This window comes from Microcebus murinus, chromosome 5 (genome assembly GCF_040939455.1).
Source record: "Microcebus murinus isolate Inina chromosome 5, M.murinus_Inina_mat1.0, whole genome shotgun sequence".
In the NCBI taxonomy this organism is placed as follows: domain Eukaryota; kingdom Metazoa; phylum Chordata; class Mammalia; order Primates; family Cheirogaleidae; genus Microcebus; species Microcebus murinus.
Genome location: NC_134108.1, coordinates 74,186,853 through 74,212,414, shown reverse-complemented (window position 1 = coordinate 74,212,414; position 25,562 = coordinate 74,186,853). Strand labels below are relative to the sequence as shown.

General features: G+C 37.5%; 1 protein-coding gene across 5 annotated transcripts in view; it reads right to left on the bottom strand.

Annotated features, from left to right (window-relative positions):
* Positions 1-23,428, bottom strand: part of HMGN3 (high mobility group nucleosomal binding domain 3) — a 31,396-nt gene extending 7,968 nt beyond the window's left edge. For 3 of the 5 annotated variants that reach the window (XM_012791150.3, XM_012791152.3, XM_012791153.3), the window contains exons 1-2: positions 23,269-23,409; positions 3,017-3,067 (exon numbers count right to left, since the gene is read on the bottom strand). In XM_012791150.3, the coding sequence (XP_012646604.1) occupies positions 3,017-3,067; positions 23,269-23,283 (66 nt within the window). In that variant the 5' untranslated portion in view covers positions 23,284-23,409. Of the gene's footprint in view, positions 1-3,016; positions 3,068-23,268 lie in introns of all 5 variants that reach the window. The other 2 variants (XM_012791155.3, XM_012791154.3) reach the window with 1 other exon arrangement.
* Between the last annotated feature and the right edge of the window lie 2,134 nt (positions 23,429-25,562).

Here is a 25,562-nt window from a genome sequence, read left to right as displayed (position 1 = left end):
CAACAAAGTGAGGTTCTGTCTCAAAAAAACAAAAACCAAAACCAAAACCACTAGTATTGGAAGTACTCATTTGAGACTCAGGCTGTTGGGTGGGACTACTAAGGAAAAAAAATATTAAGAATTTCTCTTGATTTCTTTAAGTGTGAATCCTCAGGAAAAGTGGTCAAAAGAGTGGTACTCAGGGAGGGAATGAAGGTTTTTAGAATGACAAGTCACTGAGAGTGACTGATACAATAAACGTAAGGGCCTGCCACTGTGGTATATAGATGCCAGGCACAAAAGAATTACACAGTATGCGTTCAGTGATTAACTTATCATCACGCCCTGGGCCACAGAAAATTCTGAGGAATGCTTCTCTGAAAGATATGAGACTTCTACTTCAATGCCCTGGTTGCAAAAGCAACATAGATGTCTAACCTCGCGGTGACAAAGTTCACAGGGATAGCGAGACTCAAGCAGAATCACTGGACTTTGCTCAATACTGCTTGACACATGTGGATCATTGCATTAGAATGTGGTAGTATTTTTATTTTTATGAGATTTTTTTTGCTCCTGAGCCTGACCATGTACTTCCAAGAAAAACCCAAAGCCAAGCTGCTTTTATTTCTCAAAAACAAATGAGAAGTTCAATAGAAATTGCTCAAAACTGGGAAGCAGGGAAGGATGTACATGAGAACCTTGGCTGAGTAACAGAGAAGACAGAGAAATGGACACAGGATTACCAAATTTTTATGACTGCCACAAAAGGGGTATGGGGACAGAGGATTTGGGATCAGGAGATTCAGATATCTTTCCTGGTTCTGCTACTTCTAAGTTGCAATACCCAGGAAAAATCAGGTATTTCTCTGAGAACTTTGTTTGCTCTAGTTAAAACAGGGATAATAACACCTGCCAATCTGTTCTCAAAAATAGCACTTGTCTTGACATTCACTATTCCCCTTCCTTGCTGTATTTTTCTACATATCCAATGTCCAAGTATTTTATTTCACTCCTTCTCCCCAACACTAAAACAGAAGATCCATGAAAGCAGGGATTTTTGCTTCTTTCATTCGCTGTGGGATCCACACAGCCTACAACGGTGCTTAGAACATTATAGGTGCTCGTACATTTTTGTTGAGGAATGAATCTTCCATCCTCTCATTTTGGAGTTACTGGATGGGTCATACAAAATAGTGGATGGAAAAAGGCTTTGTAAACTGTCAAGTGTAAAGAACATAATACATTATTTTGTTCATCTATTGTCCAGGTCTCCTAAAGTACTATACTCTGCATAATGCCCTCTAATATCATGGCAGTGGTAAAGCACTTTCAAAAGAGAATTCCCCTTTGTAATTGCTATCTATTCACTATAGTCAAGACTGTGCATACTCAATGACATAACTGGAAAATTTGGTCAATTCAGTGGAAAAAAAACCCCAATATATCATCTAACCATTTTTACCCTAAACCACCAGCTAACTGACCTTTTTCACTTTCCAAATGACTGTGTTGATGTCCTGAAGACATATCATGAGTTTTAATCTGGCCTTGGCTTAAATGACAGGTAAAGAGCTTTGTCTAGAAAAGATTTTTGTTAATAATAATATAAAATACCTAAAACATTAATATATAGAATATAAAAAGTATAAAAATAAATAAAAATATAAATAATAAAAATCCTTGGGTTAAAATAATATGTGTAAGACAGCAGTGTAAGCAAAAATACACACATATCCTTTATATATATCCTAACCAGCTTGATTTGCATTTAGTATATAGAGGGGATTGGGAAGGCTATCAAAGATCTATGTACAACGGGTTCCATGTTTTCCGATTGACAGATCAATTTAAATGCCAGTCCCTACGGAGAAACTCAAATGTGTTTTTGTGCCCAAATCTAAAGACATTAAGGTTAGTAGCTCTTAGCCAACTGTCCTAAAAATTACATTTTGCCATCTTCCAAGAAAATTTAAGCAGTTATTATTTTGATTGGTTCATATTTTTTGTTTGGGTCTCATATTTATCATTCTTTGATTGATTCTAGCATTTGTGTGGAGACTCAACTTTGGATCACAAACCTCACGATTATTCCAAACTGTCAGACACTGAATGCTAGGTACATGGACAGTAGGGAAAGACAGCTTTGTTTTGCTTTCAAATGATTTCTTTATAAATTCTGTTAATGAATTTATATTACAAATCTTATATAGGGGTTTTGGTATCATGACAAACTCCTTTGAATTATTAACTACCCTATGAATCACCCAATCAAAGACTCTGTAACTAGATATTGTTTTTGTCTCACTCATGATCCCTTTCGGTTTTTAAGTTCAAGGTAACAGCTGCAGTTTTCCACACACCCTAAAGCTCTGTGCAAAGGGAATGGCTGTCATCACAGTTACATCTAATTTCCGACTTTCTAGTCCATCTTTTTTTAGAGGTTCATAGTTTTTTTACTGTGGAGGGTCAAATGCAAGCACCTTTTCCAAGTTTCTGGCCTTTTGGAGGTGTCTGTATTTTAATCAAAGCATCTTTGAAACACTACCTAATTAGTTCTCCCAATACCCTAAGAGTTTTCCTAGTTTTAAAAAAAAAACTTTACTATTTTGACATATTGTGTATCCTTACATAGATTTGGACTTTAGAGATAACCCCTTTTAGACAAATATTCAGGACCTAAAAAGTAATTTGTAATTCACTCGCTGGAGCAGGGAATTTATGAAATCACAGCCTTCTATTTTCTTGCTGTGAAAGGCAAGCTTTGTTCTCCTTGATGAATTTACCTATTATCTCGCCCTTTGCCCAGAAGGGATTCTCAGTATCCACTTCAACAGCAGAACCCACAGGTAGAAACATAAACAACACGGTGAGTGGAAAATGCCTCATCCATGTACCCAACTAAAATGTACCTAGGCCAAGTGAGACTACACACAGTCTCCCAACAACCTTGTTTATAATAGTTTTCATTATGATATATACAATCATAACTATCAAAAACTTAAACTTCAATAAATACAGATGCCCAAGATATACTTACCTCCTGTTTAGTTACTTTGGATCCATCTTTGCCCTCTGTATTCTCTGGAGACTAGAAAAAAATATTTCAGTGAATTGTATTTAAATAAGAAAACACATATTAGAGGAAGATTTTTTTTTTTTTTTTAAAAAAGCTATTTTCAATTCCCAGGACCAGATAAGCTGACAGATTTTTTGCAGAGAAAAAGTAAGTTTATAACAGGATATGTTTTTTACACACATATGCGCACACAATGCACACTGCCCTACTTTTTAAATGGGAATGGTGAAAGAACTGATATGAGCCCCTGTTTTCAATGTACATTCACCCCAAGCAATTTTCCTTTATCTTTGATGACTCCACCATCAGTTAAAGAACAGGGACCCACAGTCAAGAGACAGGAGTGTCTGGAATCCTCCCTCCTGTTCTTGCTTGTTCCAGTCACTCTGTTCCTTTAAGATAAGGGCAGGATGCTGGTAAGCGTGGGCCAACCACAAAAGCACATTTTCACCCCATCCTTGCCTCACTTTGATTTCTAGCCCATTTCTTGATACGACCTGACAAATTTATCAAGGATTACTATTTTTCCATTATCAACTCCAGCATCTCTCCTGCACTCCCAGCCTCAGCATGACAGCCAGGCTACCTGCCCACCCCAGCTGATCTGTTTCCACATTTTGATCCATCCCCTGGGGCAGCACCTGCCCACTCTTGTCACTCTTGAGCTCTTGTCAGGAGCTCAAACTTGACTCCTTTACAGGCTGCATATAACTATGGAAACATACACTTTAGATTTTTCTTATATTTTAAAGTAAAATATACTTTAAGTTTATTAGACACTTCATATATCCCAATATGTTTTGATTGTCTAAGAACTAATGATAAATATGATTAAAACAATTAAACTAATTATAAAATTAAACACATTTTAAAACTACATAAAGCTGAGGGTGAATATTCAATCTCTACGGCACAAATGGGTAGCTGATTTGAACAGAGCTCCCATTGGAAAAAATACAAATAGCAAACTGACATTTGGCACAGCAAAACAAAATTGCTATGAGGTAATGGCTCATTTGATAAAATAAGAACAAAATTCAAAAGATTGTAACACCCACTGTTTGGGGCTGGTGACACTGTAAATTAATATAATCTTTTCAAAGAACAGCTTGGCAATACAAAAAAGACACACAGGACTAATAATATGATGACCCAGTAATTTCAATTTTGAAACCAGGACTCAAAAAAAGAAACTCTTTGTAAAAATATGGTTTTATCTGTGGTATTTCTAATCTGGAATAAGTGGAAACAACTCACATGTCAGTAAGTATTAATAATAGAGAACTGTTTAAGTGAACTGTGTAATTATGAATATAATGGAATTAAAAAGTTAGGCTATGTGAATACATGAGAAGTGCATATAAAATAATGCTAAATTCAAAAATTTACATCATAAAATAGTAAATAAAACATAGGTCCTAAATATGTATTATAAAGTCTTTGGGAAAGACAAAAGCTTTTCTTCAAGGCAAAGGACACAGTGAACTTTCTCTATTCCCTGGAGCTGCCTCTTACCCAAAGCCTATTAGTTCCCCTCTCTCCAGAACCTTGCATGTCTGTGAACGTCTCTCCTGTTTCCCAAGTGACCGAACTATTTTCTCCCCTTCCATGGAACTTTCCCTATCATGAAGGGAAACAGAGCTGTCCCTTTTCTGTTCCCCACTCTCTTGCACAGGAATGTTTGGTTCATAATTTTGTGATACATCAGTTAGTTGAGATAGAGACAGCAAAATCTTAAAAAGCCTGACCATATGAAGACAATTCGTAGGTGGACCACTGGGCTTTGCTCATATCCATGGCTATAAACTCAACCTTTCTGGACACACACCAGACTCTCTCTTGCCCAGAAGTGCTGGGCTCTCATTCAGATCTGTCAGGTCACTCAGTAGATTTCAGTCTGGGTTACTCCCTACCCATAACTGATAGGCAGTTAAAGCAGCAGCACATAGCTATTATCAGAAAAAGTTGATGTTGAAGACATTATTTTCATATTCTTCTATGTAGTGGATTAGTGATAGGCAACAGGATCATGAGATTCACTCCCTAAACACTGGCCTAATGTTTGAACTGGATGCAAATTATTCAAAAACAGAAACTTGGAAAGACCCTGTATTAAAAAAGTAGGTATACTGAAAATGTTAATGGCTTCATAGGAATGAAGATAAGACTCTAGATGTAAAGAGCTACAATTCTAGGCAAAGTTAGTTTCTATTTACAAGCATGTAACACGTTTATAATCAGGAGCAACAGAAATTTACCCTGGCTCAGTGTGATACAGTGGCATGGATGCAGGATGTGGGCTCAAAAATCTGACTCGAATGTGGCTTTTCACTTAGGAGCTATATTATCTGGGGCAGTGAGTTGATAACAGTGGCTCAGTCTCTTCATCCCTGAATAACAGATGATAATGACAGCTAACTCAAAGGCTCATGCTTATGATCAAGTGACATGTTGGAGAAAGCATTTCACAAGCAGAATTGTTATACAGACGTTATGCAATAAAGATGATACAAGATCTTAAGGAGTCTTCTGAATTATAAAATATGAGACTATATTCAACACAGCCTTCAAGTTGAGCACATTTCCGTACACCCAGATACCCTGCAAATTGGTCATCTATTTTTGCTGCACAGAGTGGCAAATGTACTATTTTGGACAGGCCCACCATCATAGGCTGTCTCATCCCATCATCCTGTCCAACATTAACAGTGAGCCATGAGGTTGGAGACAGGAAGGAGAGGGTGTGGTGTAAAGGGATTAAAACAGAAGCTCAAAGCTTTTTGTCCCTAGGGATAATGAGCAATAAAGACAAAGAAAAGGAGGAAAGGAAGGGCCGGAGGTGTATGTAGGTGATTGCAGACGTACATCAACCTTCCAGCAGGTTGCTGTGAAGGATGAGGAGGGTTAGATGGGACTCAGGGAATGCCAAGGCAAAGGGGCTCCTGCCCCAGTCCCCAGGATATAGCAATCAGAATCAAGATCAGTCAAGAAGGCAAGAACTATGGTCACACAAAGAGGTCTCATTCACACAGCTGAGCCTCCCTCAGCTCCCAGGTGGCCTGATGCTGAGTTGAGAGCCAGCGAGGAGAAAGAGGTTACAGGGGATGTCAAGGTGGAGAGCACAGCAGGGGTTCTGAGGAGTCTGGGCACCACCAAGAGGTGGTCTGAGGGCAAGTCAGCAGACAGGTGGATCACTGAACACCTGGTGACTGGATCAGGACAGAGAATCAGCCAAGGGAGCCTGGACGTTGGCACTAAAGGATTATTCTAAGTGAACATGGTGATTCAGAAGAATCTCAAAACGGCAGGTAACTTTGGTCAGCTACAAGCCAGAAACTTCACTGAGTGGATGAAGCTGAATAATTGTCACCCTCTAGAGCTGCAGTCCCCAAACCCCAGGCCGTGGACTGCTACCTATCTGTGGCCTATTAGGAACCAGGTCGCACAGCAGGAGGTAAGTGGCCAAGGAGTAAGTGAAGCTTCATCTGTATTTATAGTAGCTCCCCATCACTCGCATCACCGCCTGAGCTCCACCTTGTGTCACATCAGTGGCAGCATTACATTCTCATAGGAGCATGAACCCTACTGCAAACTGTGCATGCAAGGAATCTAGGATGTGTGCTCCTTATGAGAATCTAGTGCCTGATGATCTGAGGTGGAGCTGAGGTGGTGATGCTAGCACGGGGGCGTGGCTGCAAATACAGATTATCATTAGCAGAGAGGTTTGACTGCACAATAAATGTAATGCACTTGAATCATCCCAAAACCATCCCCTCTTTCCCCATCCATGGAAAAATTGTCTTCCATAAAATTGGTCCCTGGTGCCAAAAACGTTGGTGAACACTGCTCTAGGGTCTATGTTGAAAAGGTACAGGAACCAGTCATTATCAAATAACCATGTCATCAGGTCGTCTTTGAGGAGCTGGTAAAATGCTCATCATGAATCTGATGGACACCTGAGCAAAGGAGGCTGATACATTCTGGAGGGATTTGTGTTAATCCCAGATGAAGGCTTACAAATTTGTTCCAGGGCCTGAGGGTCTAAAGAGTAATTGTCACAGCAGACCCTAGGTTCTCCCAGTAAATGGGAGAGCTAAATAACTTCCTTAGCTGAAGAGATGGGGCATCCTTGATGGCTGATATGTGTGTCAAGACATATCAGGACAACTTTTTCTTCACCATTAGAATCAAGGCTTACAGTTTTTCAGGACACATAGGTGGTATGGAGTATGGACACACATCAGGGTCAAAACGGAGAAAGTCTTTTTTCCTCACACCAAGTGCTAAAGCTGACACAGGCAAGATTTCTTACCTGGTCTCTCTAAGAGGTGATTTAACTTTTGTTTTTAGTTTCTTGTGCCGTTTTAGGAAGCTGCCTATGCGGGGATACTCCTGTGTGTTCTCCCACCCTCTGCTAGCCCTAAGCTTTGCTTCCTGTACCCTACAGGAAAAAAGGAAAAAATAAATGTGGAACGGGGTGGGAAGGAATGCTTGCTCAATCTTCAGATTTGAAGATTTAATAAAATAAACAACATAAATAGCTAACACATAGCAATATGATATTAAAAGAGACACACCAAGAACTCAAGGACACAGAAAGCATGATAATAAATAGACAGTGAAAAATGTGTACTAAGCTAAAATTAATTAAAAACTAGAAATAAGCCAAATACCTATCATCAGGAGGATAGTTAAATGTATTGTGGTACATAATAAAACAATATGTAGCAGTCAATACTATGTAGCATGAACTATGGCCATGCAACACAGATGAATCTCACAAAAATAATGTTGGACAAAAAAGGGAAGTCATGGCATGATTCTAAATAAAGTTTTAAAATGCATATGGTAAGTGGTAAATCTATAAAGAAAAGCAAAGAAATGACGAATACAAAATCATACTAGAAGTTACCTTTGGGTAAGGAGGGGGGAGAGTGATCTGACTGGGAGACACAAAGTCATTGGTTAGTGTTATATCTCTTAAGCTGGATGGTGAGCATAGTGGTTTATTTTATTATTCTTATTTAAACCATATATATATGTAGATATTATGTACGTATGATGTGTTTTATGTTAAAATGTTTTTGATTTATGAAAAACCTAAGAGGTTCTGAAGGAAAAACAGGAATGAAGGAAAAATAAATAATTTTTTTTAGATTACAAATTCTGAAAATAAAAGCAGGCTCATTGAAATAAAAACCTCAAAACACAGATAAACTCTAGATCAGGTACAGTAGTTAATGACTCACAGACTGCTGTGGGATTAACCCAGAATGCAACCAAGAGCAATAAAGAGATGAACAAAAGGGAGGTCAGGCGATGTGGCTAATTGAGAAGCTCCACCTGTATCTAATGGACATTTCAGAAACAGAGAATACAGGTGCCAGTAAGAAGGCAAAGACATAATAATGGCTCAGGATTTTCCCAAATCAAAGTCTTGAGTCTCCAGATTTAAACGCTTACACCAAGGAACAAACCAGAAACAAAACAAAACAAACAAAATAATACAAGGCACACTGTAATAAAACTACAGAACATCAAGGACAATGAGAAAAGTCCTGAAAGTTATCAGAGTTAAAAGGTGGATTAACTACAAAGAATTACTTCTCCACCAGCAACTGCAAATGTAAAAAATTATGGAGTTCTGTTCAAGGAGTAGAGGAAAACTGCCGGCATAGAATTATACACCTAGCTATCACTCAAGAGTGATGGCAAATTTAAGCCATTTCAGAATACAAATATGAAGAGAGTTCACTTCCAACAAAGCCTTTTTTCTAACAAGGATCTATTACTAAAGGATCAACTTTAGCAAAAAGTAAAATGAATCTAGATGGAAGGAAAGTATGTAAGAAGAAATATATAAATATATTAATAAATCTAATTAACTATTACTTGTAAATATCACCTATTATTTATATGTTTAAAAAGTTTCAGTAGAAATCCTAGACCAATGCTGTCCTATAGAAATATAACATATGTAATTTTAGATTTTCTGATAGTCATAAAGCATTAAAAAAGGCGAAATAAATTTTAATATTTTATTTAACTATCTAAACCTTTATCATTTCAACAAGTAATTAATGTATAAATCATTAGTGAGATATTTCAAAAACTTTTTGTACTAAATCTTTAAAATCTGGCATTTATTTTATACTTACAGCATATCTCCATTCAAATGCTAAATTTTTTATCAGGAATATCCGAGCTGTATATAGAATTCATAAAATTTATGGTAGTTTCATCCAGGTTGTTCCAAACATATTTAAAATTTCCCAATAACTAAATGTAATATCAATTTTTAAACTTAAGTTGATGAAAACTAAATAAAATAAAATATTCAGCTCATTCTTTTTAAGTGCTTAATAACCTCATGCAGCTAATGACCACTATACTGGACAGCACAGGTTTACACAATATCGACCACAAAAGATGGGAGTGGGGTGAATAGATAAGAAGTTAAAGCATACTAGGGTCCTGGTTTTGTTCTGGAGGTTAATACAGATAGATAGTAATTCTAGACTTTGCTAAAATAAAATTTAAACATTACTATTATAAATTTAAGAACAGAAATAAGATCTATAAAGTTCCAAATGAAGAGGAGTGGAATAAAGCAAATTTTACCCATAAAAGGCAGGGAAGAAAAGAACAAAACAGAGAAAAACACATGAGAAATAGAAAACACCAAATAAGTCATTAGAAAAAGTCCAAATACATCGGTAATTACAACATACCTAAACAAAGTAGACCTGTTCATTAGAATGTCAATTAACAGAGGGAAGAAACAAAGCAATACATATACATGATTCCAATTTTACAAATTTTAAAACATGCACAAACTCATATTATAGATGTACATGGGTATGCATCATAAAAGCATAAAAATACGGACTGGAAGAATACATAACAAATTCATGATAACGGTTTTCTTCAGGGAGGATGACAAGGGAAGGTGACCAAGGGGGTGTTTAGAAATTGAACTTCTATGCCATTCCATGACTTGAGAACAAAACAAAACAAAAAAAAAAAAAAAAGAAAAAAAGAAATTGAACTTCATCTATAACTATTTTATTTTTTAAAAACATCTGAAGCAAATACGATTTTATTCAAATTTTGTGAATTCTGAATGGTAGGTAAGCAGGTATGTTATTATATATTATTTCCTGGATTTCTATTTACATTTTTTCCAAAAAAAAAAAAATTTCCTTGACGGGCATGGTGGCGCATGCCTGTAGTCCCAGCTACTTGGGAGGCAGGAGGATTGCTTGAGCCCAGGAGTTTGAGGTTGCTGTGAGCTAGGCTGATGCCACGGCACTCTAGCCCAGGCAAGAGAGTGAGACTCCGTCTCAAAAAAAAAAAAAAATTATCTATATTGGGGGAGAAAAAGACTAAAGCAAACTTGTTTTATTAAACCCAGTTTAACAGCGCCATGCTTATTCCCTAACACAAATTACATGACTAGGTTTACTCGTAGCATTTCTGTATTTCTTAAATGTCTTATAAATCTGGTTCATATACTGCCTCTTTTTCTGTTCACAACATATAATTGCTTCATTTGTGCTAATATGAAGGGACTGGATTCAGAACTTCTCTTGGAGGAGTGCGGGAGGGAGCCCGGCAGGAGTGTGGATCCCTTCAACAGCTGAGCAGTTGTGCTACCCCATTCTTTCTTTACACAAAGATGCCTGAGTCCTGCATATGCAGAGCACTCACGTGTACTGATGGGACCACACATGTATTTCCCTTCAGTCTTTGCAGTCCCTATCAGTAAACCAAGGGAGGAAACTTGGAATTTTATTCCCTAGACCATCCATAATGCATTCACAGGAACTGCTGAGCTTCTCAGGAGGGGCACCGTGTAGTAATGAGCCAAATTTTCTCCCCCCAAACTTAGGAAGGTATCAGAGAAAACAGGACAGTTGCTTGGGAACTGTTCTAGATGGCACCAGCATGTGGATTTGTCACAGTGGAGAAGGACACTGAGGGCATGGCAGGAGGCCGGCAAGTTTAAGGCTAGTGCATCCCTGCTGCCATGATCCTTAGACACATAAGAGAAGCAACAAAAGGGCTCAGGGTTCTCAGCACAGATTGCTGGATCTATCTTAAAGTTCCCAGATCTTTACTGCTAAGGGGAGACTCTTTCCTAAGAGTTTTCCTTCTCAGAGTTTAAGTGACAAGGGCTATTGTTTTATGACGTAATTGAATTAGCTGACAGCCTAGAGTCCTTAATGAAATTCAAGTAACCATTTGCCAGCACCCACAGAATAAAGCCAGTCTCAACTCTAGGGTTATCAACGCTAATGTGGAAAAGATGTAACAGCACAAATACATGGTCAATCATTTCTTTTAACCTAGGCAATGTATTATGTTGACATGATTTTTCTCCAATTTGCTAGCCAGTATTTTAAGATTTTTTTTTATTGTTTAAAATGTCTTTAAAAGTTAATTTGCATTTTCTGTTACAAAGCCAAAGCTAGAGAAAGAAAAGCAGTCCAATAGTGAGGTGGTTAGCAGAGGAAAACCATTCTAGGACCAAAAATTTCAAAAAATGCACCACAGAAAAAACTGAAATGTGACTATACCTGACATTCTTTGGTTAAAATGAACTCAACTATCTGATTAACACAAGGTTAATTCTCCCCACAAATGGGGCTCGGGCTCTGACCATGATATCCTTATGAGTTTTTTTTTTTTTTATTTCGGCATATTATGGGGGTATAGATTTTAAGGTTTCAATAAATGCCCTTTCCCCCCCTCCCCCCACAAATCTGAGTTTCCAGCATGACCATCCCCCAGATGGTGCACATTTCACTCATAACTTATGAGGTTTTTGAAATAACAGGTAGCCTTCTTAAAGACACTGGAAGTTTTATTCAAAGCTACAAGGACCCTATGCTTAACATTGACATGGTTGTTTTCATTCATCCTGTAGGTCTATGTTTGGGCTCTACCATTATTCCATTGCTTTATAAAGTAATACAATACTTTGAATTGAGAGGTCACCTCACAAGATTAATAATCAAGCCTATGTTAAATTTCTTTGCTACCTCCTCACCTACTTGGCTTATGAACTTCATCAGGTGGCTTCTATAAATCCAAATTGCATTGATTTAAGGTCAGTGCAGGCTAGTATGTCTTCCCCAAATAATATTTGGTTATTCAAGATAAGAGTCATAATTGAGTAAGAACTCTGCCTTTGGATGAACTGAAATAAACAATTGTCTCTTTTCTGAAGGATACTTTTAGAGAAAATATTTTACCTGCAATCAGGTATGAAAGATAACTATAAATAAAGAAAAAGCCATGTGCAAGTATATTCAGTGAAACTTCATTAGTGTAAATACATCTAATTCAATAATAGGGGTATATCTTCAACATGAAATAAATAGTTTTAAATACTTTACACTCCTTTGGTCTGAGTTGCTCCTTTTAGCTGAGTTATCTTTTTCATATGCTGTGATTTTGTGCAGATGTGGTCGTGAAGAAAGCACCTGGCTGAATGAGAGGGCTGGATTCCAGACTGGCTCATACCTGACTTCCTGAGACCTGAGTTTCTTCACCAGTAAAACTAAGAGGATGGACCTTAAGATCTCACTCAACTGTCTGACTTAGCTGCTCATGTACTTATTTATCATACCATCCAAGTCACATGTGCACATTATAGGGATTCCAGGCACTGAGTTATTGGGAAAGGACAAGGGAAGGGGCAGAGAGGAATAATAATACTAATACTACTAATAATAAATATCAATATTGTACTTATGTGCAAGGCAATGATCTAAATGATTTAATCCCCACCACAATCCTGTGAGGTTGGTAAAATAGTATTATATCCATTTTATAGATGAGGAATTGTGGCCAGAGAGGTTAAATAACTTGCCCAAGATTACTCAGTTTGTAATCTTGCTGGTAAGTGGAAGAGCTGAGATTCAACCCAGGCAGGCTGGCTCACAGTCCATACTCTTAAACCACTGCACCACTCAAAGTGGTTTGTGCTAGCCAATGGATGCAGATCTGGGATGCTATAGAAGAGCAAAAGGCTCTGGTTTGGAAAATGCTTTAATCTGTAGTTTGTAGCTGAGGAGCAAAAGATATGCAATGAATTGTTTCCTAATCTTCCTTATCCATGAGGCTAATGAAATAACAATAAACAATATCCTATTAAAAATACTGTATGTTGAGTTGCACAAAATTTTACTATTCTGTGTTTTAAGTGGTTATATACACAGATCTAAGCATTTTTTTTATCTCACTATTAAAACCAAAGACACAACACAAATAATTTCTATCACTATTAATAGTACTTCACATGTTCAATGTGCTTTCACATGGTTGTTGCATTGATCCTTTCAATATGGCTGAGATAAATAGGGGCAGTCTTAATATTTCCATTTTATAGATGAAGAATAGAGATTCAAAGAGATCAAGTGATTTTCCTGAGGTAAAGAGTGGCAGAATCCACACTAGACCCAAGTCTTTGAATTCTTATACAGGGCTCCTAAATAGATGTTATCAGATGGTTACTTTATTATTTTCCTATTTGCTTTGATATGAATTGACTTCTAGCAAATGATAAACACAGTTATGATGTTCCTTGTACTTTTGCAAAACTAATCAGCTGGCTGTGATATGATTTACATGTGTTCATTAAAGGGGGAATAATAAGATTAAAAATTCTAAGTAAGGGGTAAAGTAAAACAATGAGAAGTAGATGGAAAGAAAGTAGTTTAAAAAATGTATTATATGAAATACATATGGAGCTTTAGAAGGAGTCTTTAAAGCTTCACATTTTGATCACCTCTGATCTTTAGTATGTTTATCTCCCACAAACACCATGCCTGACTTCCCAGACCATGACTTTACACAAAGTAGAATGTAACTAATTCTGTCCAATATCATAAAAAACCCACAGATTAGACCTTAAAAGAAAAAAGAGAAAAAGAAAAAAGAAAACCAATTCCTCTCAGGGTAGATTTTTTTATTTCTTTGTATGGGGTCAAAATAATCAAGATATAATATTAAAATAATATCAGTTTATATTTTTAAAACAATATTTGTAATTACACATTAATCATCTAGTAATCCAGAACTGCGGTTCCCAACCTCTGGGCCTCGAACCTGTCCATGGTCTGTTAGGAACCCTGCCACACAGCAGGAACTGAGCAGTGGGCCAGTGAAGCTTCATCTTATTTACAGCCACTCCCCATCACTTGCATCACCGCCTGAGCTCCACCTCCTGTCAGATCAGCAGTGGCATTAGATTCTCATAGGAGCGTGAACCCTACTGTAAACTGCGCATGTGAGGTATCTAGGTTGCAGCTCCTTATGAGAATCTAATGTCTGATCATCTAAGGTGGAGCTGAGGCGGTGATGCTAGTGCTGGGGAGCGGCTGCAAATACAGATTATCATTAGCAGAGAGGTTTGACTGCACAATAAATGTAACGTGCTTTAACCAACACCAAACCATCCCCACCACCCTCATCCATGGAAAAATTGTCTTCCTTGAAAGCGGTCCCTAGTGTCAAAAAGGTCAGGGACCACTGTTATAGAACACTGAAATAAAAATCCATCCAGTTCTAGGTCCAATAGAATTTTTTAGCTATTAAGTTTTTATTTTTATTTCATGAGTTCCAAAGACAAAAGCACCTGCTCACTTTTTAAATCCAATACATAAGTAATGGAGGCTTAATATTTATATTACAACTCCTCAATATATTGTGTAATATGCAATCATATTTACAAGTTCTTGGACATAAAGGAGTATCCCTATTATTCTATCTATACATAACAAATTAATGAAGACGATATATCATGCAAATAGCAAATCCAGCAGTTTCATGGTGGAATTTGAGAAAATACGAAGAGCCTTAGACTTTCAATACTTAAAGAAATCAATACTTGGGTGAGGAAACTGTGTATATATATCCTGTATATAACCCTATAGTCTATTAGTTACTGAAATACCTGTAAGGTTTCATGATAATGTGCCTCTCCTACCAAGCACAGGGCTGGACCCTGAGGCCAGCCTTAGGGCATGATCACAGATAATAATGACTTATTGGGTAACTTTCTATGACTGGCACCTAGAAGTGAGGGCATCAGCCTGTATCATTATAAAGACAACATTTTACATAAATTAACACTCACATGTTTACATAACTCCTGATTCCTTCCTCCTTCATTCATTAGGTACCTTAGTTTAAATAAATATACATGAGGTTATTAGAAATAAACATGTATGGGAAGTATTACGGTGTAATGTTTAAAGTTAAATTCTTGAGTTAAAGTGGGCTGGGTGAGAATGCTGATTCTATCACTTCCTAGCTGCGTGACCCAGAGGAAATTCCTTAATCTCACTAAACACCAATATTCTCCCCTGTGTGCGAGAAAGGCTGCAGGACTCGCTGGTTAAGCACAGGCTCTGGAGCCGGACTTCCAGAAGTGAAATCCCAGCTCAGCCATTCCTTATCACTGAGGCTCTGAGCAAGTCTGTTAACCTTTGGTGCCTCAATTTCCTCATCTATAAAATGGAGATTAAGAACAGTGCACATTTTATTGGGTAGTTGGAAGTATAAAGTTTATTAATGCAAAGTGCTAAAAACAGTGTCTCAGTCATAGAAAGCCACCTATCTTTCTCATCTGTGAGATGAGACAGCCTCATAGAACTGTTGAGACTTATTGATTTTATTATGAAATATAAAACCACAGTATAATACTTCCCTCACACATTTATGTATCTAATAATGTTTTTATTTAAATTAAGGTGCCTAATGAATATAAAACACACAGCTCAGATCTGGCATATCCAGGAATTCAATACATAGTTCAATTTTAATGGTAATAATGTATTTATGTTAATTACTGACATAAATTTCTCTAAAATATTAAATTTTAGAGCCAATTTTGAAATTTAAAACCATTTTTTCTATTTCTCTACTTCTAAATGTGCATATCATTTACTTTCCGTGTGACTAAATATATATTTGCCTTAGGCTTATCTAAACACCCCGGTTTCTGGACATTCCCACAAGATATAAGAATACCAGACTCAATAAATACCTTGAACAAGAACTATGTGATTTGACTGAATTCTTCTAAAATGACACTGAAATGTACAATAAATAAGCAGCCAGTGAAAAAGGAATTCAACACTTTGATTTGGTTTGTTATCTTCAACACTGATTTTTAAATTACTCAGGAGACTAACATCATATTTCAACATCCTAGGTACTGTGAAAGCAGACAGCTTAAATGGTGTTTATTTCAGTCACTATCTCCAAATTGTACCCTGCAGGAAAATGGAATATATTTAACTTTGGTGTAAACAAAAGCAGTGTTTTGGGGGAAAAATACAGGAAAAGATGATCACTTGATAACTGATCTACCATAGAATGTTAATGGGATATGGAGATATTTTTAAACATTTTTTTTTCCTGTGAGAAAAATCAACCATGTCAAAATGCACAAGATTAAAGCTTATATTCTTTCAAAAACACATTTGTCATTTGGTCATTGAACATCTACCCCTATAATTGTAGTGAACTGGACATCCAGGGAGGGATCTGCTTGCTCTCTAATATCTGCTGCATGTGCCATTTGTCCACCTACAAAATGCAGCCTTGTTGCTTATTACAAACCTACTATTTCATTGTGGTTCTCTTAATAATTAAAATCACATCATCACAGTAAGGAACATCCATTGACTGATTTACACAGGCCAGGCACTTTGTTAAGTACTTTGAGTTCACCATCTCATTTAAATTCCCACAACAACTCAGTAAGGTAGAACACATTATTATTCCAGTTTTACAGACGGGGAAACTGAAGTTTAGGGAGAGGTTAAGGAACCTGCCTTAAGTCAGATAGCTATTAATAGTGAACAATGAACACCAGACCCATATTGGACTTCTTCACAGTATATGAAATTACTAAAATTACTTATTGTGAAATAACTGAACTTACTTTCTTCCTTTGAAAACAATTCATTCATCCACTTGTTCGACAAATATTTACAGTACCTGTGCTAGGTGCTACGAGGGATGAAAGAAAGATCAGAGCCATCAAAGACCTCATGGTAAAGTCAAATTAGAAGGATTACAAAACAAAGTTAATTCAAAAATAGGTCATCAATCAAAGTAACTTGTGCTGATCTAGAAACATGGTGCTAGACAAGAACCTTTAAAACACAAGAGGGTGGTTAAAAGCTAAAATGCCAACTCTTTTAACCAAACAGCAACTCTGTGTCAGTGTTTCTTCTTTGGACATTCAGCCTGGCCACCCTTTCAAGACTCACAACTCATAGCTTTTCTTGTGGCTTATTATCACTTCTTGCCATGAATTATAAATACTTGCCTATGTGCCTTACCTACCCTGTCAGAGTCAAAGATCCTTAAAAACAAGGGTTTTATGCATTTGGTTTGAAAAGAAAACACTTCTTCATTTACTTTCCAAAGGTGATGGTACCCTGCATAAAGGTGATGCTCAATGAATGTTTAAAATCAAGTGAATGAATAAATAAAATGTACAGCCCTGTCATTTTGGAGCCTTTACTCAAATATAGGTTCCATATCAATACTTAATTAAACTCAGCAAGCATTTATGGATGTCAGACCCTTTCATATTCAGACTGAGAGACTCAATATTGCTAAGAAGGCAATTCTCCCCAAATTGACTTATAGATTCAATTCAATCCCTAAGAAAATCATGGTAGGCTTTTTTTAATAGAAATTTATAAACTAATTCTAAAACTTATATGGAAATGCAAAGGACCAAAGAGCCAAATAATTTTGGAAAAGAAGAACAAAGTAGAGGACTGATATTACCAGATTTAAAATTTTATTATAAAACCACAGTAATCAAGATAGTGTAGTACTGGTGTAAGACTAGACCTATAGATATTGGAATATAATTGAGAAAACAAAAATTAAGCTTCATATTTATGATGAATTTAGTTTCAACAGGTGGCTAGGCAATTCAGTGAAGCATGTCTGTTTCAACAAACAGTGCTGAGATAACTGGACTTCTATACACAAAATAAATAAATAAATTTAAATTTATTCTATACCATACACAAAATTAATTTGAAATGGATCACAGATCTAAATATAAGAGCTAAAACTATACAACTTCTAGGAGAAAATATATGTGACTTCGGATTAGGCAAAGATTTATTAGATGTGATAGTAAATAGATTTCATCAAAATTAAACTTTCGTTTTTCAAGACGCCATTAAGAAAAAAATTTTTGGCCAGGCACAATGGTTCACACCTGTAACCCCAACGATGACTCTGGGAGGCTCAGGCAGGCGAATTGTTTGAGCTCAGGAGTTCGAGACCAGCCTGAGCAAAAGTGAGACCCCATCCCTACGAAAAATAGAAAAACTAACTGGGCGTCGTGGTGTGTGCCTGTAGTCCCTGCTACTCAGGAGGCTAAGGCAGGAGGATTGCTTGAGCCCAGGAGCTTGAGGTTGCAGTGAGCTATGATGATGCCACTGCACTCTACCTGGGACAACAGAGCGAGACTTTAAAAAAAATTTTTTTTTTTACTTTAAAAGCCACAGACTGGAAGAAAATATCTACAAATAATATACATGATAAAGGATTTGTATCCAAATATATAAAGAACTCTTACAACTCAATCAGACAAATAAGCCCCAATTTAAAACAAGGGCAAAATATCTGAATGAATAGACATTTCACCTAAGATATACATTATGCTAGTAAATACATGAAAAGGTGCTCATCATCATTAGCTATTATAGAAATATAAATTAAAATTCATTAGAATGTCTATAAGCAAAAAAACTGACAGTATAAACAAGTACCTTGAAACAGGAATCCTTATGCATTTTGAAAAACAGGCTGGAAGTTTCTTAAAATGTTAAACATAGACTTCCATACCACTTTCATACCATCTTAGAAATTTTCCCAAGAAAAATGAGAATATATGTCCCTGAAATGATTTATACAAATATTCATGGCAGCATTATTTATAATAAACCAAACCTGGAACAATCCAAATGTCCATCAACTTGTAAAAGGTTAAATAAAAAGTGGTATATCGGCCGGGCACGGTGGCTCACGCCTGTAATCCTAGCTCTTGGGAGGCCGAGGCGGGCGGATTGCTCAAGGTCAGGAGTTCAAAACCAGCCTGAGCAAGAGCGAGACCCCGTCTCTACTATAAATAGAAAGAAATTAATTGGCCAACTGATATATATATAAAAAATTAGCCGGGCATGGTAGCTTATGCCTGTAGTCCCAGCTACTCGGGAGGCTGAGGCAGAAGGATCACTCGAGCCTAGGAGTTTGAGGTTGCTGTGAGCTAGGCTGACGCCAAGGCACTCACTCTAGCCTGGACAAAAAAAGTGAGACTCTGTCTCAAAAAAAAAAAAAAAAGTGGTATATCCATACAATGGAATATTACTGAATAACAACAAAGAATGAAGTATTGATACATGCTACAATGTATGGATCTCAAAAACGTTATGCTGAAAGAAATCAGACACAAAAGATTATATGTATGATTATATTGTATGATTTCTTTTATATAAAATTTCCAGAAAAGGCAAATCTAGAAAGAAAGTAGATTGGGGCTGGGAGTAAGGATTGGCTGTAAACAATGAGATCTTTTGGGGATGATGGAAATGTTTTAAAACTGAATTATGGTAATAATGTTTGCACAATTCTATAATTTACTGAAAATAATTGAATTATATACTTTGAATGGATGAATAGGCTTTGTGGTAATTACATTATACTTCTGTAAATTTTTTCAAGGAAATTATACTCTCATAATTGAGAGTGTTGAGTGTTTTATATTCCTCACCACTGGGCAATAATACTTTTAGTCTTTTTAAAACTAAATTGGGTCTTTAAAAAAATCACATCTCATTATTCTCAATATGTAATATGTACATTCTTAATAAGGTACATTTCTTTGATTTCTAATAAAACCAAATATTTTCGTCTACTTGAGTCTTTGTTATATTCCTATAATAAACAACTTTTCCATAAGGACACATGTGATATAATCTTTTTAAAATAACACACTTTTTCAGTGCATTGTGGTATAAATATTTTTTCTCCCATTTTTCATAAATTTTAAAATTTTGTTGAGTGTTTTTTTTGCTACTTTAAAATATTCAATTTCATAGCCAAATTTATCTATATTTTCATTTTTTCTGTCTTGGGTGTTATGACAAGTAATATTCTTTTGAAAGATTATCAGAAACCTTGAGCATTGTTAGTTAAGAATCCCATATGCTAAGCCCAATGATATTGAGCCTTCATTTTAAAAAAACAGATAAAAACCTACTTTCAAATTTTAAAGCTCGAGGCAGATGGGTTTTCCTTCCTTAAACCTTTAAGTGTAAAGAGACACTATGGTTTACATGCCAAATTCATGGAAAATTGACTCATTAAAGAATTTCTGATGTGATACAATAGTGATAAGGAACTGGAAAAATAAGGTGGATGTGAAAATGTGTTTGCTGTTGCTAATCATGCCAGGACTGTAGGCCTGGATTGTAGGCCTCACCGGCTGGTGCCTCTTTGCAGAACATCAGACCATCACATAACGACATGACCAATGGAGGCATCTGTGGATGTCTGACCAGAACAGTCTAGAATTTAGTTACTCATTGTCCCACCACCACCTGAATCCACTACTGTTATCATTTCCCTTGCTCTTCCACTCATTCACTACCCATTACATAATACAGGAAACTCAACTTTATTTATTCCTTACAAACTAAGAAAGAGCTTAACATGCACTGAAGAACTTCTCGCTATGAAGTTTTGTACTGCTTCAAAAAATAAAAATTTATGAAAGTTATAGAAAACCATTTGGTTTAACATAGCTACAACTATCACCCACAAAGATACACATAAAATTTACATAGAAATGTCACAAAAACCTTTTATATTAATGCAGATGATATTATGGCCTTGAAATTATATTAATATAACTCCAGGATTCCATGAGGCAGCTCTAAGATTTGACTGATAAATGGGATGGCCATGATAGCCATGTTTTACCTGTGGCTGCTCCTGCCCAGGGACCAACCCAGGTCTTTGGGCTCCAGGTATGAATGAAAAGCTTTCCTATTAATCAAGAAGAGGTTTTCCAACTCTGAAGAACACTCAGATGTCCTGAAAGATGACTCACAGGTTTTCCCCTAGTGCCAGGACAGTTGGCTAGTTTATTCATGGGAGTTCCCTGCCTTCCAGGGAACTAAAACCATAATCAAAAGTCAGTTACTCTACTGTTCTTGTTTTCTTCCCTTCTGTCTACTGGAGAGGGGTGGACAGTGAGGAAAAATAAGTGTAATGGTTTCACCAACTCTGGCCCTTGGTGGGTTGGCCCTTCCTTGTTCACCAAGTCAGAGTCCATTATACATAGTGTGCACATCTAACCTACTGTTTATCTAAATATTTTGTTAATAATTCCCAGGAAAAGAGATGACCCCAACTGACTTACTTTGTAAGTAATTTCTTGATGATTAGTTCCTTTGATTCTACTAAAATTCCTAAACCATCATAAACTCTCAGATAAAATGTTGAATATAGTGGCATCATTTGAATATCCTCATTCTAGTATAATAGTGCTGAAAAAAATAGTACTTTCATAAAATTAAGTTTAAATAATAAATCAGCTATTAGTACTCTTAATATGCCATCCATCTTCTTAAACTGGGAGTCTCTTTGCATTTCCTAAATTCCTCTTGACCCACCCACCACTAAATACAGAGAATGAGGAAACAGTGATTGATAGTAAGGATTCTGGGATCTACAGCATCTGATTCAATCTTTGCTATTATTGGTGGGTGAGATGTTGGACAACTTATGTCTCTAAGCCCCAGTTCAAAGAGGATGTCGCTGCTCAAGATGTTCTGAGAATTAAATGAGATAATACAAGCCAAACTCTTTGTACAGTACGAGGTGCAAAACAAACTCTAAGAGTTTTAAAAATTGTTTCCATTATTATGTGTTTTTTTTAAATAAAGTAGGAGTCAAGTTTCTACCAAATTCTTAGTAATGACATTTAAGGCAAAAATTTCTGTATTTCCAAAACTTAAATATTTTTTAATAATGCAGTCACACAAATGAGTCCTTAGTCTTTAACTGATAAAGCAGGGTATTACGAATAATTTTGCTTCATATTTAATATCCACAGTAGTTGACACTACTGGAAACACCGGGGCAGGCGGTGGGAGGGTGGAAAGCGTCTTCTTAGGAACCAGCCACCACACACTGGTTTTAGGAGGGAAGAGGAAAGCCTTCCCTCGCCCTCCCTGGGACAAGGCCAAGTCGCAGCCAGACCCTGAGGGGGATCTGTGTCCCCGTGCGTCGTACTTGGTGTCCCGGGCCTGCGCGGAAGGGGACACAGTCCAGAGGGGGCGGGAGAGGAGACTAAAAGGACCCCAGTTCCCCAAACGCACGGAGGGGCGCTCGCCCTGCCGCCCGAGTGCGGGACCGAGCCGCTGGACAGGACCTGGGGGCCCCTGACCTTGGACCGGCCGTACTGGGCGGCCCTGGCGCCGTCCCGCCTCGCGCGCCGCCAACTCCGCCGCGGACCGCGGGTAGGTCCAGGCCGCCCCGGGCCCCGCCTGCGCCGTCCCCAGCCCTGATTGACACTGGAGTTGGTACATACGGGTCTGCCGCGGAGGCGAGCAGGGGGGTGAGCGCTATTTAAAACATGGCTTTCTGTCTCCCTTCGCCTCGGAGCCGCCGCGCCGCGCCCGGCCGTGCGCACAGCCCCCATGGGGGTAATCCCAACATCTGCCCGATTTCTTTCTTTTCCTTTCCAATCTCCCTATGTCTGCACTTGTTTTTCTCCTCTCTCGGCTTTCCTTCCGCACTAACCACGACCTGGCAGTTTGCGAAGAGGAAACTCCCCTTCTGGAAGGGGTAATGGAAAGCCGCTTTTGCTCCTTTCTCGTCGGGGGTGGAAACCATTCCGGCGAAAATGAGTTCCTAAAGAGGGGAAGCCGCGCCGCTGGAGAGAAAGTAACATTCGGAGATCGGTGAGGACGCAGGGAGGGAGGCGGGGTGGAAAGGAATGCCTGCAACAGGCATCTGAAACGCAGCGCGGAGGAGCAGAGACGTCCCCGATTCCCGAGTTACCACCGCGCGCATTCTGCGCGATCCATTGCAATGACAGGACGTGCCGTGAGCACAATTTGAAGGCCTTGGAAATCTCTTTTGGTAAGACTTACCTTTCTCTTCGGCATAATGACTATGTTGGTGCAGCAAAAAGTAAAGCAACGGGCTGGAAGTGCTGGCACCGCCGCTGGATGCTGCCTCCGCCGCCGCAGCTGCTCACGCGCAGGGCACGGCGTAGCCCGGCCTCTCCGACCTGCACCTCCGCGGCTCCCTCCCGGGGCCCGCCGCTCGCCTGTCCGCTGCTCCAATGAGGAGCCCCGCCAGCCGGCCGCGAGGCCCCATTGGCTGAAGCAACGTTCTAAATTCCACGAGGACACGCCCACCTCCGCGCGCACGGTACGCGCTGTTGTAGTTTCTACTTTACTGAAAAATCTGCCTGGCGACTGAGCATGCCCAGTTCAACTAGTAGCCCTCAGGTCACACAATTCTGGAGTTTCATTGTTTTTTTGCTGGTCCTTCTTTGGTTTGTGTTAATGAGAAAAGTGTGCGCCTTAATAAGAAGGAAAAAGAGTTTGGATGGACACGATAACTTCATAATGCAAATATATACACAGCAGGTACTTTATACCCATAAAGATTTGTAATGAATGTTACATGATAGAGACCTGTAAAGAGTGTACTCTGTGCTGGAAGAGTCTAGCAATTTCTAAGGGTCTCGGTTTCCCCCTCTACATGTACAATGACAATAGTCCCTAAGATTGCTTAGCTCTAGTTTTCTAAAGTCTGTGATTATAAGTTTTATCTTTGAAATGTGTATTTAAATGACACCTGTCATGCCACACTTTATGCATAATTGAATATTTCTCAAAGTTATGCAAGGCATTAAACAGGCATTCCAAAAATACTTCTGGATTTATTCTATGAGAACAATTTTACCCTGATGCCAAAACCAGTAAAAGATCTCAAAAGAAAAGAGAGCTACAGACCAATATCCCTCATAAACATAGACACAAAAGCCATCAATAAAATTTTGGGAACTCAAACTCAACAATGTTTAAAAGGATAATACATCATAACCCATGAGGTTTATCTTGAAAAATGCAAAGTTGCTTTACTGTCTAAAAATCTATCCATGTAATTACCATATTAATAGAATAAAGTGTAAAAACGATCATTTTAACAGATACAGAGAAAGCACTAGTGAATGGGTAAACAAATTGTAAACACGTACAATGGAATAGTACTCAACAATAAAAGGAACAATATTCCTACATGGATGAATATCAAAACCAAAATGATGCATGAAAGAAGTCAAATACAAAATACCATACTGAATGATTTTATTTATATGAAATTATAGAAAAAGCAAAATTAGGCAAGGTTAGGTTCAGAATTGTCTTAGAAGGCTAAGTTCACATAAATGTAGTGAAGCCATAAACAGCAAACATGGGCAAATCTATTTTGATCACACAGAGGCTGCAGATATGTATTAAAAATATCATCAAGCAGTTAATTTTCATACTTCACTTTTTCTTTATTAATTTTCAGGTTAAGTGAATTGATATCCTAGCAAACTCCAGAGGTGGAAAATGACTTTCTGTTTTGGAACATCCTTAGGAACTGATGGACTTTTATGTATTTAGTGTACTTCAGTGTATTGCTATCATTGTTATTATTTTTTAATGCTCATATTGCCCCATATTTAGTCAACGAGAACCTTTTCAAATTAGTGCCTATGCCCTTTTGATGTGATCCCAATTGCCTTTGATATATTCCTTGTTCTCAGGCATTCAGGGGATGACAATCGTATACTCAAAAAAACTAAGACAAAACCAACTCATTGCTTAGAGCTGGATAGAAATGTAGAGGTTGATAATTTACCATTAAAAATGTTTATATTAAAATATTTTATATTTATAAAATATATTTAAAATATTTATAATGAAGATGTCTTAGAAGAAAGTTTGCCTAGTGCAAAAATTTGATAGTTTTTTTAAAAAGCCAGTGAAGACATTTTTGATATGTGTGGGAAGGATACTGGGTACCATTCAAATTCTGAATTGGATTGCTGTTTTTCTTTATGGAGATGAAAAGTTGCCACAACAAAGGTAGTACTAAGGTGAATTTTTCCTTTCTGTGATGAAAAGTGACTCACAAAGTTGACTTCTTTGATATGTTTCAAGGCCAAACACTCAGATCAAGAACAGCAAAAAAAAAAAAAATTGTGAATGTTTTTACTGCACATAATAAAACTGTTGCAATGAAATTGAAGCTTGCTAGTTGGGTAAGGAAGGTTGATTATGAGTATGTAGAGTCATGAGAATCTCTTAGTTCATTTACAAGTGATGAAAATAACAGCACTGGTTATCTTTCCTTTGATACAGCTTGCACCTGACTGAGCAGTACT